The sequence below is a fragment of the Rana temporaria genome, chromosome 2 (genome assembly GCF_905171775.1).
Source record: "Rana temporaria chromosome 2, aRanTem1.1, whole genome shotgun sequence".
NCBI lineage: Eukaryota > Metazoa > Chordata > Amphibia > Anura > Ranidae > Rana > Rana temporaria.
Window position 1 is genome coordinate 304,606,440 of NC_053490.1, and position 14,144 is coordinate 304,620,583.

Consider the following 14,144-nt stretch of genomic DNA (forward strand, 5'->3'; position numbering starts at 1 on the left):
ACCACAACCAGACCCAAATGTCAGGGTACACCAGTGCAGATTATCAGTGCCCATTAGTGCGGTGACACCAGTTCATTATCTGTGCAGTGGCACCAGTGCCTTATATCAGTGCGGTGACGACATCAGTCAGTGCGGTGACGACATCAGTCAGTGCGGTGACGACATCAGTCAGTGCGGTGACGACATCAGTCAGTGCGGTGACGACATCAGTCAGTGCGGTGACGACATCAGTCAGTGCGGTGACGACATCAGTCAGTGCGGTGACGACATCAGTCAGTGCGGTGACGACATCAGTCAGTGCGGTGACGACATCAGTCAGTGCGGTGACGACATCAGTCAGTGCGGTGACGACATCAGTCAGTGCGGTGACGACATCAGTGCCCAGTGCAGAGTGGGGAGGTACAGATGATCAGGATGACAGAGCGCATCTCTGTCTGATAGATCTGTATGTGAGTACACTGATCGTAGTACAGCCCCGCCTCCCTGCACTAGAATTGTAACACACAGTGCAGAGCGATGTTTCTATGTACAGGGAGGCGGGGCTGTACTACGATCGGTGTTCTCAGATACAGATCTATCAGACAGAGATGCGCTCTGTCTGCCTGATGATCTGTATCTCCGTGCACCGGAGACAGACGGCGGGCGGGTGGTGGAGGGAGGACGGGGGCGGTGGGAGTAGTTAGAGGGAGAAGAGGAAGGACACCACCTCTATGGGCGGCACTGCCCTCCCTCCCGCCCCCCGAGATGTTCAACCACGGCTGCGATGTTCAGCCCAGCCTCCTGGGATTGATGACACACATCTCCCAGGAGGCATAGCAGCGCTAGATGCGGCGGAGAGGCCATTCCTCCGCAATGGGGGAAACAGACTCTCATGAATAAAACCGTGAGTTTTTCAAAGAAAAAAAAAAAACATCCCAAATGTATTTAAGGGGCCAGTGTAAAAAAGAATGCAGATAAGTTGAAAAATAGGGTGGAACTCCGCTTTAACACATTTTTGTACCCTTTTTTGGGGGGTACAAAGTTAGTCTACGAAGTCAGTTATTTCTTTCCTCTGTTCTATAGACTTTCTTGCCTATATGTACGTCAGATATGTCTGCTTTACTGCCCCGTCTTTCCAACACATCGCTTCCTGCCTTTTGCTGTAAGCACCCAATACCAGTTTGTTGCCCTAGTCCAGGCATAAGCAATTAGTGGACCTCCAGCTGTTGCAAAACTACAAGTCCCACCATGCCTCTGCCTCTGGGTGTCATGCTTGTGGCTTTCAGAGTCTTGCTATGCCTCATGGGACTTGTAGTACTGCAACAGCTGGAGGTCTGCTAATCGCATATTCCTGCCCTAGTCTATTCAATGCACCTCAGATCTTCATTCTGGTGTTGGCGCTTTCCTCCAACTGGTCTAAAAAGTTCCCATGATGGATGCTAGCATGTCTGGCTGGGGAGGAGTACTGGACTTGGTCACCAGAGGATGCTTGTCTCCCTGTCAATGCTCAGGAACTCAAAGAAAATCGGTTATCCCTTCATTGCTGGACTACAAGTTCACCTGACCAAAATTCAGTTTGACAGTGCCCTGGTAATAGCTCCCATCAACCGTCGGGAAGGAACCAGAAGTCTTGCAGCTACAAAAAAGCCTGCCAGATTCTGGCAGAAGTTCACCAACCCTTTCCGCTGTGCATGTGCTATGCATTTAAAATTGTCTGGTGGTCTTGGCCATCACTGTGTGGACTTGTTAGAATGGCCTCTTCACTACAGACTGTTTCAATGCCTTATATCCCAGGTGGGGATACCAGACACGAACCACCACTTTTTTTTCTTGTCTTTTAGTACAGTTTGAACCAATGAAAAAATTGGCATACATGAGATTCAGCTTTAGGGGCAGGTTTCTACTGTTACCTTTTTCAAGGCACACTCAACTAGATCAGTTAATGCTTTGTGGGAGTTTTTGTATCCATCATCTGCTTCTCAGATTTGCAGGGCTGCCACCTGGTCTTCTGTGCACACGTTTACATGTAGACAGGTTGACATTCAGGCCTCATTGATGCCAGTTTTGATCATTAGAGCTTTCATTCAGGTGGCTCTAATAAACCTAGTGTGCTGACCTGTTTTTTTTTTTGTTTTTTTTTTGTGTGTTGCCCATTCCTCAGTTTAACTGCTTTTTGTATTTCCAACATACCAGAATTACTTGAGATGTTTTTTTTTTTGTTTTTTTTTTCAGTTTCATTCTTGCCTAGGTGTATTCAGCATCGGTTCGATGCTGAATAGAGCGATCAAACACAGCCGATGGCTCGGTTCTCACAGCTCCCCAAGCAGAGCTGATGACTGTTAATCAGTAGCTCTCTGCTCCTCTTCACTCACTGGAATGCTGAGCTGTGGAGAGAGGGGGGGGGGGGGTCGTCTGTCTCTGGCTCTCAGCGGCTCTCTAAAAGGCTGAGACAGGTGTCAGTCTAGGCACCTGGTGGATCCAGACTCCCATTGTCAGGATGATGCGGTGCCTGGACTGATTTCTGTGTCGGCAGAGAGCGGACTTCAGCTCGCTCTCTGCTGAATCCGGGTCACAGGAATGCAAAACGAATTGCACTCCTGTGATCCATAGAAGTACAGCCAATCAAGCTTTGGCTGGACTTCTCCTTTTTAAGCCTTTGCTCATTAATAAAGGATTTAGAAAAAACAATTGTGGACTTTGAATCCTTTTACATGATTACATTTAGGGACACAAGTCCCGAAATGTCTGACTTTTTTTTTTTTTTTTTATTATTCAGAGTAAGGCTTATGTAAAAAAAACACAATAATAAAAAAGCAAAACTACTCAGGCACAGGATGCCAAATAATCCAGGATGCATATAGGCACATCAAGTACGTGTTTTTGCAGGTAATCACAAACCAAAATGTGCATTTTAGACCCCTCTCACACTGAGGGAGTTTTGCAGGCGCTATAGTGTTAAAAATGGCACCTGCAATCTGCCCTCAAACAGCTGCCTCAGGGCTTTCACACTGGAGCGTTGCGCTAGCAGGATGGTAAAAAAAAGTCCTGCTAGCCGCATCTTTGAAACGGTGAAGAAGCAGTGTGTTTACCGCTCCTTCCCATTGAAATCAATGGGACAACACGGCTATACGACTATAAGGGGTCTTGTAGAGCCTTGAGATCAGGGTCTCGGATTCATAACTAGAAGTTTTTGTGCCCATCTTCTACCAGGGTTGGTATCCCAATGCCCTCCAAAATTTTCATGATTTAGCTAAAGTGGGTTAAAGTAACTGAAAAGAAAAGCAAAATGAGTGGGAGGGGTTATACTAAGGCTGTCCTAAAGCTTTTTTGTCCAATGTACTAGAACTAAGTAATCCTGTGTCCCTTGTGCTTTTACACCCTGAGACACAGACCCCATGTGCTTTTTGCCAACAAGACTGAGGCCCTATGGTTGAAGATGGGGTTAAACTGGAACTGGCCTAATGTTTGTCTGCTATTGTCCAAACCTCAGGTGGCGGTATAATCCAAATGTCTAAGAATTGCTACATTCCTGTGTACCTAATTGGCGTCAAGAAATTGATTATTCATTAAATACAAAAATATTTGGTTACATTTTAGCTGACAACTGGTTAAATGATTCTAAGGGCCCTTTCACACAGAGCGGATCCGTATTGATCCGCCCCGTGTGTGTCTGTCGGCTCAGCGGGGATCATCCGTAAATCCCCGTTGAGCTGTCGGCGGACAGGGCGGTCCCTGCACACTGTGCAGAGACCGCCCTGTCTTTCCTCCACTCTCCCCTATGGGGAATCGGATGAATACGGACCGTGTGTCCGTATTCATCCGATCCGTTCCGCCAGACGGAAGAAAAATAGGGTTTTCTTCCGTCTGAAAAAGCAGATCTTTGCGGACGCTAACGTCTCCAATCCTATAGGGAAGCATTACAAGTCCGTTTACGGACCTGTAAAAAACAGACCGTTTGTCCGCCCGTGTGAAAGGACCCTAACAGTTGTGATTTTTTTTTTTTTTAACTAAAATGCTAAAACGGACTTTCAAAATATAATTAAACTGCTCACAAGTCCTTCTGCTTTACAACCAGGATAGGTGTTTCCCAGCTGTCTTTTCTGTGCATTATACAGGTCATCCATATAATGGTAGCATAGTTAAAAAGGCAAACTGTATATTGACAAATATTGCAAAGGATAGATTGAAAGTGCTTTGACACAAATAATCTTTACTTATTATTTTCAGGTTTGTAACATCGTAGCTGGCCAACGTTGTATTAAGAAATTGACCGACAATCAGACTTCCACTATGATCAAAGCGACAGCTCGGTCTGCTCCAGACAGACAAGAAGAAATCAGCAGGCTGGTAAGTGCTTATAGCATTTGGTAGTAAACTTTTATTTTTATCATACAGAATGCAGGATGTGTGGTTATAGACTATTGGTTATATGTCACCTTAGGTGAATGGACTCGTAAGCTAGTGCACCCTCACATAACCCACCCATTGTGTGGGGGCTTCAGATGTCATCACCCTCTGCAGAAATTTCTACACCAGTTTTATATTTCTTCACTACTTCCACTTCTGTGAAGATACTAATTAATATTTTAAATGTACAATCTATATATGTAAAGTGCTGCATAAATTGATGGCGCTATAGAAGTACCTGTAATAAAATTAAGCTCCAACTGCTTAGTGCCTCAAGGCTCACTAGCAGTTTTTGTATTGGTTGTCTTCCATGTGTACCTTGGGAACTGTACCCAAACGCTGCATCAGCAGGGCTGGCCTGAAATGTTTGTTTTAGAAACTGAAATCATATTTGGCACTCACCTTGGCATTTGGTGTGCCAAGGTGAACGATTAGTTTAGCTGCAGAATACTATACAGTTCTAGAGCTGTTGGCCATGTATCCATTACATTGGTGGAAGGTAGATGTGTCTGTTAAGCTGCCAGAATGTAAAGTTTAACCCTATGGCAGGTTCTACACCAGTAACAATGCTGCTTGAGTGTTAATGCAGCTGCATACTCCTTTTGGCTGATATACTTCCACCTGCCATTTCTGCAGAAAGCAAGAATCTTGTTTACTCTGTGCTACCTGCTTCTCTAGAGCCGCAGACAGAGCGGCATCGGTCTGTGTGTTTCCGTGATGAGTTCACAAGCGTGGGCTCTGCCAGAGAGCTTTGTAGAGCCAACTCTTGTAATGTCATCACAAAGAATCTTTCTGCGCATTCCCTCTGGGATTTTGACTTGTTCAGCTCTGCCTGTTCATACATGAGTGGCATTAGTAAATATTGTTTACCATTGATTTTATACTATTTGGAACATTTCAATTTTTCATGCACATTTATCGGAGTGGCTGTCGAGATATATGGTGGATTGTATGCTGACATCGTATATCTAGGATCGGAGTCGATGACTTTCAAGTACTTTATGACTTTTCATTGTGAGGGTCATACCATTCCAGTAAGCCTTTGTTTTAAGCACTGGTATGGAAGTACGGAGTGCATTGTTTTTTTTTTTTTTTACACCATATGAAGATATCGGCTTTAATTCAGAGTGGACTTTTTTGTTTGCATCAACATTCTCACTTTGAAGGACAAACGGATCCTTTCCCTGAATTACCACCTACCCTATTGAGCAAGTCAAAACTCCCTGGCATGGTGGATTTCCAACTCTGCCTTAAATTCAAGGAAATTGTTTCCCCTCCCTGGGTGGTGGTAATGACTGACATTGGCTGTGGTGGGATTCACAATTCCCTTACTGTCCAGTGCAACTGGTCCCCACAGGAGTCCACACTCCCATCAATATTTTGGAACTGAGCCATAAGACTGACTCTGCACTAATCCCCCCCCCCCCCCCCTACTGCAGTCACCTAGTAAGCATACATCTTCACAGCTTTGACCTACATAAACCACCAAGGGGGAGCTGAAAGTTGGGCAAATTTGAAGGAGACCAGACTGATTTTCTCTATCAGAAGTGGGAAATATGATTCAACAAGAGACTGGACAGACTTGTGACCTGACTCAGTGATCCCCTGGCCTTTGTGGCATGGCTTGGTGATTTGTTGGACATTGTTCAGTAGGGTGTATGCGTTCCCTCCAGTGAAGCTTCTCCCTCAACTGCCCTGCAGCCAAGAGGAGGAATGAATTTTAATGATCCCCCAAATTATCCCAGGAGAACACTTGGTACAGAGGCATAATCAGAATCTTGGCAGATGAGCTTTTGCCTCTTCCAAATAGGCCAGACCTCTTATAACAAGACTCTCTATTCCAGCCTCATTCTCACTCACTGGTTTTTACAACACCCCTGTTGAAACACAGGTCTTAAATGATAGGGGCGGGCATTAAAGCAGAACTAAACATTCTCCATTCACGTTAAATATTTTTAATCCTTCGGCTATCAGGTTGGATTTGATTTAAGTCGCCAGTAAAAAGGCTTGATTTAAATCAACTTGATTAAATCATACTTTTTAAAGAGCAACTGTCCTCTCCTCCTCTGACCTGCTGTTGACTCACCGACAGTCATTCACTTTAATAAGACGGCTGGTGATGCAGCAGTGACACAACAAGGTAAGGGATGTGGTGGCAGCAGGTGAGTGGATGCCCTTGAACAGGTGCTGCCATAATGGGTCTGAAATGACAGGTGCGCTTTAAATGTAAGGACTTATTCTTCCTGGTAGTTAGAATCTTTAGTATTAGCAAACAATATGAAGGTTTCCCATTTAGAATAAGCTGTCAGGTTAGTAAAACAGTGATATCAGAACCGATTCAATCATACAGTTTGTAGTGTACATAGATTTGTAAAACAATGGGATAAAGGAATATTCCTGAAATTTGGTTACTGTTGTGTGAATGCATCAATGCAGTGCATGTTTTCTCAGCTTGCATTCATTGAATTTGAATTGAATTTGTTTACCAAACATGTAAATATTGCAGCATATACAGCCTCATACTATAGAACTAAGCTCAATTTCATGCTGATTAAAAAAAATTATTAATGTATCTTAAATAGCAAACTTATCTTTAGGTCCGTTTTCTACACCAAAGGCATTTTTATTTTTTATAAAAAACAATTGATTTGTATCCAGCCTGGCTTTATAGCAGTAGAAGATTAAGAAGGTATATTTTAATTATACCAAAATGTCATACATCCCAGAAGTCCTCATGGGCATTTTTTTTTTTTTTTCATTCATCTGGAAGGGGTTTTCGATTTCAGGAAGTGAATGTTGCATGAATCATCTGACCTTACTCAATATGGCAACAGCTAGAAATGCTAGGGGTGTGTTTTTTCAAAGTGATTTCTCAACTAAATAATTGAAACGTGGGTGGATGCTTTGAATATTAGAAATTAATTTAATGGCATTCTCAGTTTGTGATGCTTAGACACAGTTTAGTTTTACTTAGTCATTCCCATTTGCTCAAAGCAAGAACATTTACTTATTGTAAGATCTACCATTGCACTTGAAAGGCCTGTTTTGCATATACGGTAGTATTTTATTCTTTGACTATCCCTCTAGTATTGTCTAGACCAGCCTCACCAGTATTCTAAAGTGACGGGTTTGACATATTCATTCTGTTCCAAAGATATTTCGACTTCACATGTTCTTAAAAAGATACTTTATACGAGGTGTGGGTCATGTTTATCCCCAATTTCTTCCTAAGATATAAATCTGCTTGAATTTTTTTTTTTAAATCTCCCTTTACTGCTGGGCTCCTTCAATGGGACATCCCGCACCAGTTCAAAGTGGTCTTTATTGGGGGGGGGGGGGTGATCATTACCTCCATCAGGCATGTTTCCTAGCTGGCTGCTATTTTAAAGAACTTTTTCCTTCTATAGAGATGGTGGTCCTGGGACCCGACCTTCCTTTCTTCCCAAGATGGTCTCTCTTAACCTTAATGAGGATATTCTCTTCCCTTGTGCCCTGAAGAACACTTCATTGTCTTGAGGTCTGAGAAGTTAGGGTTCACCTAGCATCAACATCATTCTTCCAAAAAACTGTTTTGTCTTTTTGTACTTTGTTGAAGGTCCCAAGAAAGATCATCCTGCTTTTCTGTTCTACCATAGCTAGGTGGCCCAGGCAGCTTTTTTGCTGAGGAAAGGGTTCATCCCTTACCAACAAGGGCCTATTAGACCAGATCTGTTGCTGTTTTTTTGGGCTTTTCGGCATCAAGCATCGGTTTTGCAGCTCTATAAATTCTCAAGCTGTTCTAATGCAAAGTTATTTTTAATTTTTTTCTGAGTTGATCTGCCGGCATTTTCTGATGCGATCTTTGGATGCAAGGTGCTTCAGGCAGTCATCTGAGAGTTTAGAGTCTGACCCTTTGTTTACTTGTAGGCCTGTCTGCTGTTTGCTATATTCTTGCCTACCCCCCAGCCTTTTTGCTTGGAATTGCCCCATGATCTAACTAGATTTTGTGCCCAGTAGTGTATTCTTACCGTAATATGAATTTTGAATTCCATATTTTGGAGTAAATGGCAGGACATGGGTTCCTCCCCTCTTTTTCTTCTCACTTGCTACAAAACTTGAGTCTCACACAGTGGGTAGAGTGTTCAGAGCGTTCTTGGGGGCATTCCCAACAAAAAGCTTTTTCAAGTGGCCTGTCGCCTGAAGGTAGGGCCATATAGCCCATGGTCTATGACTAGACACCTAAGGTATGGAATTTACAGGCAAGTCAAAACATTTTTTTTTTCTGGGTGTACTCTTAACATGCGCACATCTTGTTGCCTGCCTAGCCTCTCTAATCAAAAGTATCCAACCATGCATGCTTACTTGAATCTGAAGCTGTGAACTTAGCAATGTTTTCATCTTGCAGCCAATAACTACATTAGACCAAGACAGCCTAGGCAGGATAAATGTACTTCAATACACTTGTATTTAACTTGCGGATGATTTTTGGTTTAAATAAAATCTTAGTGTTTTTAAAATGTATTTGTCTTGTAGGTAAAAAGCAACAGTATGGTTGGGGGACCAGACCCATACCTGAAGGAGTTTGGTATTGTTGTACATAATGAAATGACCGAGCTTACAGGCAGGGTGCTTCCAGCTCCTATGCTTCAATATGGAGGACGGGTAGGTTTCTTAAGTAAAATATTTAGTTATGTATATATGCCTGAGGAATTGCCTACATTTTGTGACAACCAGATTAGTTTAAATAAGCACTTATAAACCCCAATAACTGCCCACTGACACATGCTACTTTCTTGTCAGAATAAAACAGTAGCCACTCCAAACCAAGGTGTCTGGGATATGAGAGGGAAGCAGTTCTACGCTGGTATTGAAATAAAAGTCTGGGCTGTTGCCTGCTTTGCCCCGCAGAAACAGTGCAGAGAAGACTTGTTAAAGTAAGTGCACCTTTTTTTTTCTCTTCAAAGACTATTTAGAGCAGACTATAGAAAAACCTATTCTAAATGTCGTCAATCTTTCTCATACAGATTTTATTTTTTTGATTAAATCTCAAATGTTTGAGATGTGCTTCCACATTTACAGGAGAATGTTGCATATACAAAATAAGCACAGGTATTTGTGAATTTTTCAACGCAACCTAGTACAACCATGCACAGCTTTTATAGTTTTACTCCGGAAGAAGGCACCCTGTCCCAATTTTGCTGCCACGTGGGAAAAAATTCTTCCTGGCCTTTCAAGGTTGGTAAGATCGACTCCTTGGATGCCCTTGTAACCCCTAACTTTGGATACCAAAAGAATTTTAATATTTTTTTTCCCAAGCCCTTCTCCAGCTTTGCTTTTGCCAGCAGAATTTCTTTTAAAGTAGTTGTAAACCCTCATGTTTGTTCACCTTAATGCATTCTATGCATTAAGGCGAAAATTCTTCTTTGCTGCAGCTGCCCCCAGGCCCCCTTTTTTCTTACCTGAACATGATCGCTTTAGCAACAGGGACGAGCACAGCAGCTCCCAGCCGCTGTCTGGATAGATTGGATAGATTAGATAGATTATTAGCAGCAGGAGCCATTGGCTCCCACTGCTGTCAATCGAATCCTGTCACACGGGACGCAGCGCCAGCATGATTGACCCCATGGAAAGTGTCTCTCTGTGGGGCACTCGGAGGAGCCAGGAGCACCACCGTGGGACCCCAGAAAAGGATAGGGGCCTGCTCTGTGCAAAACCCTTGCACAGAGCAGGTGTTAACATGTTTGGTCCTTTGCAAAGGGAAAGTTTATATATAAAAATAAATATAATCACTTTAATGCATAGGGAGCGCTGTAGAGCTTTAATACCTTTTAAGTATTCAGTTTCATTGGCGGTTAACCAAAAATGGGCTTCATTTACAACCCCCTGATTTTGTCCAGAGGGCTGCACAATAATTTATTTTTTATATATTTGATATTTTGTAAAAATGGTTTTGATGCATAACTGACCTTCCATGCCTACATGCATCTGAATGGCTTGTAAAATGTGCTTTATATCAATAAAGTTGTTTTTTCCAAGTAAAAAAAAAAAGAAAGAACATGGTAAAACTTTCCTGGACTTGGCTGTTCGTCCGAGTTGGGGGGAGGCACTTTGGGTATGTTGAACTATGTTAGTTCCCAGTTACTGGCCCTGCATTGACCCCTCGCAGGTATGTTGTACTGTGTGAAAATGTTAATTAAAAAAAAATGGTTTTCATGCAATGGATGGTGAAAAAGTAAAGCTGATTTATTCATAACTGAGTGAACCTAAAAAAAAAACGCATCAACATGAAAAGACACATTAACTGTCCACGTTTTACTTTGGCACTTCAAATGTTTGAGCCCCATTGGTGACACCACAGATGTTGAGACGGTACTCCCAGTTTTGTCCAGACTTGTGCCAGCATGTCTTGGATATTGACTCCACTGCATCTGTGATGCATCATTTCAGGTCCCATGGCATAAGGCGTACATACACAAAAGTCCTTGGTCTACTCCCACAAAAAAGTCTTGATGGGTTAGGTCTGGTGATCGCAGAAGTCAGTGTGACAGTGGTGAATTGTTCATTCCTGCACGGCCGATCCTACTTTCTGGTAGGCAGGGCTCAAGTCCTGTGGGAACGGAGTTCCTGCACTTTTTTCACAGCAGGAACGCAGTTCCCTTTGCAGGACTAGAGCAGCCGAGCCGCCCGAGCCAATCCTTCACCAAGCGGCGATGCCCAGCTCGAGTCACTGTCAGGGGCAGGCGAACCTTAGTAATCCTTTGTTACTGGCCGCTTCCTGTATATGGATTCATAGGGTAGTGTGCGGGTATTCCGTCACTTCCTCGATGCCGCAATGTCTCCTGGGAGCTTTTGTCATTGTTCCCAGGAGACATTGCGGAGGTCTGCCGCGAGTTATCGCAGGAATTAGAAAGAACTTGCTTAAACAATGACAAAAGCTCCCAGGAGACATTGCGGCATCGAGGAAGTGACAGAACACTACCTGATGAATCCATATACAGGAAGCGGCCAGTAACATAAAGGATTACTAAGGTACAGTGGACCAAAAAAAATGCGGTTTAGTAATTATGCATATGAGCGTATCATTTTATTTTTTTGGGGTGGGAGTTCCCACACTTTTTTCCCCAGGACTTGACCCCTGCTGGTAGGGTATCATTTTAGGTATTCAACTGGAAATGAGGAGCGCCATCCTGCTGAAACACTAGGTTGGGCAGATCTTCCTCCATCTGTGGCATAAGCATCCTAGTGGAGAACACATCCACTGACACAACTGTATATTCGCGTTGCAATTTTTTCTAAAAGATAACAAATATTAACATTTCAGTTTTTTTCCATCAAATCATTAATGGACCAAAAAACATGAAGTCCAATACAGGTAAACATGCTCTGTTGCCTACACCTTTGTACTTGGGTAAAGAACACAGAAGGCAAATATTCTCCCATCCTTTTTGTACAAAGGTATAGACAATACCATGTTTTTGTTAAGTCAGATAACACATCGATAGTATTTCACACATTTAGACTTTTTTTTTTATAATTAAACTGCATTAAAAAAAAATCTTTACATATGCCTTGACACTTAAAAGGCAGCTCGTTACTACCTTCCTTAAATATATATTGGTTTGCGGTCCACCCCAAACAAAAAAAAGGGGGGGGGAGGAGGGAGAATGCAGTAAAATGTTTGTGACTATAAAGAATGTATTAATATATATGTATTCCTAGTGCTATATACTTGTGATATATATTATGTTCCTCTGTGCCTTCTTATATTTGTCTGTAAACCCCCCCCCCCCCCCCCCAAAAAAAAAAAGTTGTGTTAAAAATGTTATATTTATATATGTCTTATTTATAATTGTAGTATTCCCTTCTAAATTATGTGTTTTTGGATCCTCCCCCTCCCCACCCCGCCAAAAATAAAATAAAAGGGGAAGAGGAGAAAGAAAAGAAGAAAAAAAAAACACCCACACATCCCCCCCCCCCCCCCCCCCAGAATAGGTGAGGAGGATCGTTAAACACCTTCCCATATTCTTCTAGTGTCACATTCTCTGCTTAGACATAATAACAAGACATACATAAAAACATACACATTAAAAATAAAAGATGTGGATTGTTCCCCATCTTTCTTTTTATTTTATAGTTCCAATCTACTTTTTCCGAACTTAATAAGGCTTTTGGTTTTATCCATCTATTTCCTGGTTATGATTTTCCCAGATTTTTTAAAAATTTCTATTGTTTATGCCTGATGTCATGTATCCATTTTTCTGCTCCCATTATTATAACTACTTCCCTTTTCCATTCTTGAAGGGTGGGGCATGTTGCTTGTTTCCAATACCTTGGTATTAATCTTTTGGCCGCATTTAATAAATGCGGTACAATGCTGTTTTTATAGCTCTTGTGGTTCCATGGAACAGGAATTGTAACGGTGTAAACTCTATTGTGTTTTTTTAAATTGTAATGGGAGGAATCTGCATCCTAGTTTTTCATTCTTTAATAAAGTAAGGGGTTGTTTTATTCTGTTCACTACATATTATTTTATACATTTGTGACAGTATGGTCCGGTTTTAGACTTTTAACGTGGTTCTAAACCCTAAACATTTTTTACCCTAATTCATTCCTTGCATTAAGGGAAAAATATGTTTAGGTATCGGTATTGTCCCCCCCCTACACGTAAAAAGGTGTTCGAATTTTCCGTTCGGCTGTCGGTGCTGACATCACCATTCCTGTTAAGGAAAACTGGCAGTGGAGCCAGTTCCCTACTGCGCACTGTGCTTTCTAACTGGCCTAAAGACAGGAGGAGGGGGGTCGAAATTCTGAGAGACGGCGCAGTCTCCAGAAGTGTGAAGGGATCTGTCAAATGGGTACCAATCCCACCCCCTGTTCGATCTAGCGTTGTGCACATCTGCCATTGGCTCCCACAGCTGTCAATCAAAGCCAATGACAAGGGAGCAGGGGGTGGAGCTGAGTCCCTCTGTCAATGGACACTGCGCTAGGGCTTGGGCGCGAGCCCGCACGAGTGCCCCCATGGGAAGCGGCTTACTATGGAGGCGGGCGCTTGACAGAGGGACCAGGATTGCCAGTGTGGAACTCGAGAAGAGGTTCAGGACCGCTCTGTGCAATTTTATTGCACAGAGCAGGTAAGTAATAGACATTTTACCTTTACAACCACTTTAAATCTGCAATATTAATACACACTCTCTGCCTCTGCATCTTTTTGTTTTTGTCCTTGCATCCTCCAGATTTTAAACCTTGGCACAGCTGAACCCTTTCTATCACATTCAGTCTCGCCTTTCAAACTAGCTTATTACTTAATAGCTTGGTTATTAAAAATCTTTTTCCTTTCATGTTAAAAATCTTTCTGCTCCGCACCCTAATCTTACTGGTTTCTCTAGTAGTGTAGCACTGTAGGAAGTATGAAAATACACAGCTACTGGATTTGTTTAATTGGTTAAAACAATTTTGAAGACCTATTTTCCACTAGTTTTGTAAATTGTGCAGATTCCTCTCATACCTTGTTCCTAAATTGATCTTAACAATATGCGTAGTCTGGGTTTCCGGGTAACCTTTAAACTGAAATGCAGAATGATACAAGACTAATGCTGGTATGTTAAACCGGCCTGGTGCTTTACACTTGCTGCAGCTCAAAATCTATTGAGACCTACCATAATTTAAAAAATAAAACTTATTCAGCATCTACTTTAACAGTCTAACATTTTTTTACGTTTTTTCATGCGGTTTTAACTACTTGAGCCCCGGCATATAGTTAAATGACGGCGGCAAGGTGG

At 42.4% G+C, this 14,144-nt stretch overlaps 1 protein-coding gene across 1 annotated transcript in view; it reads left to right on the forward strand.

Annotated features, from left to right (window-relative positions):
* The window catches only part of AGO4 (argonaute RISC component 4), a 77,105-nt gene that overhangs the window by 38,397 nt on the left and 24,564 nt on the right, over positions 1 to 14,144 (forward strand). Inside the window, exons 9-11 of the mRNA XM_040337318.1 lie at positions 4,207 to 4,326; positions 8,899 to 9,027; positions 9,166 to 9,299. Coding sequence (XP_040193252.1) covers positions 4,207 to 4,326; positions 8,899 to 9,027; positions 9,166 to 9,299 — 383 coding nt within the window. The remainder of the gene's footprint in view (positions 1 to 4,206; positions 4,327 to 8,898; positions 9,028 to 9,165; positions 9,300 to 14,144) is intronic.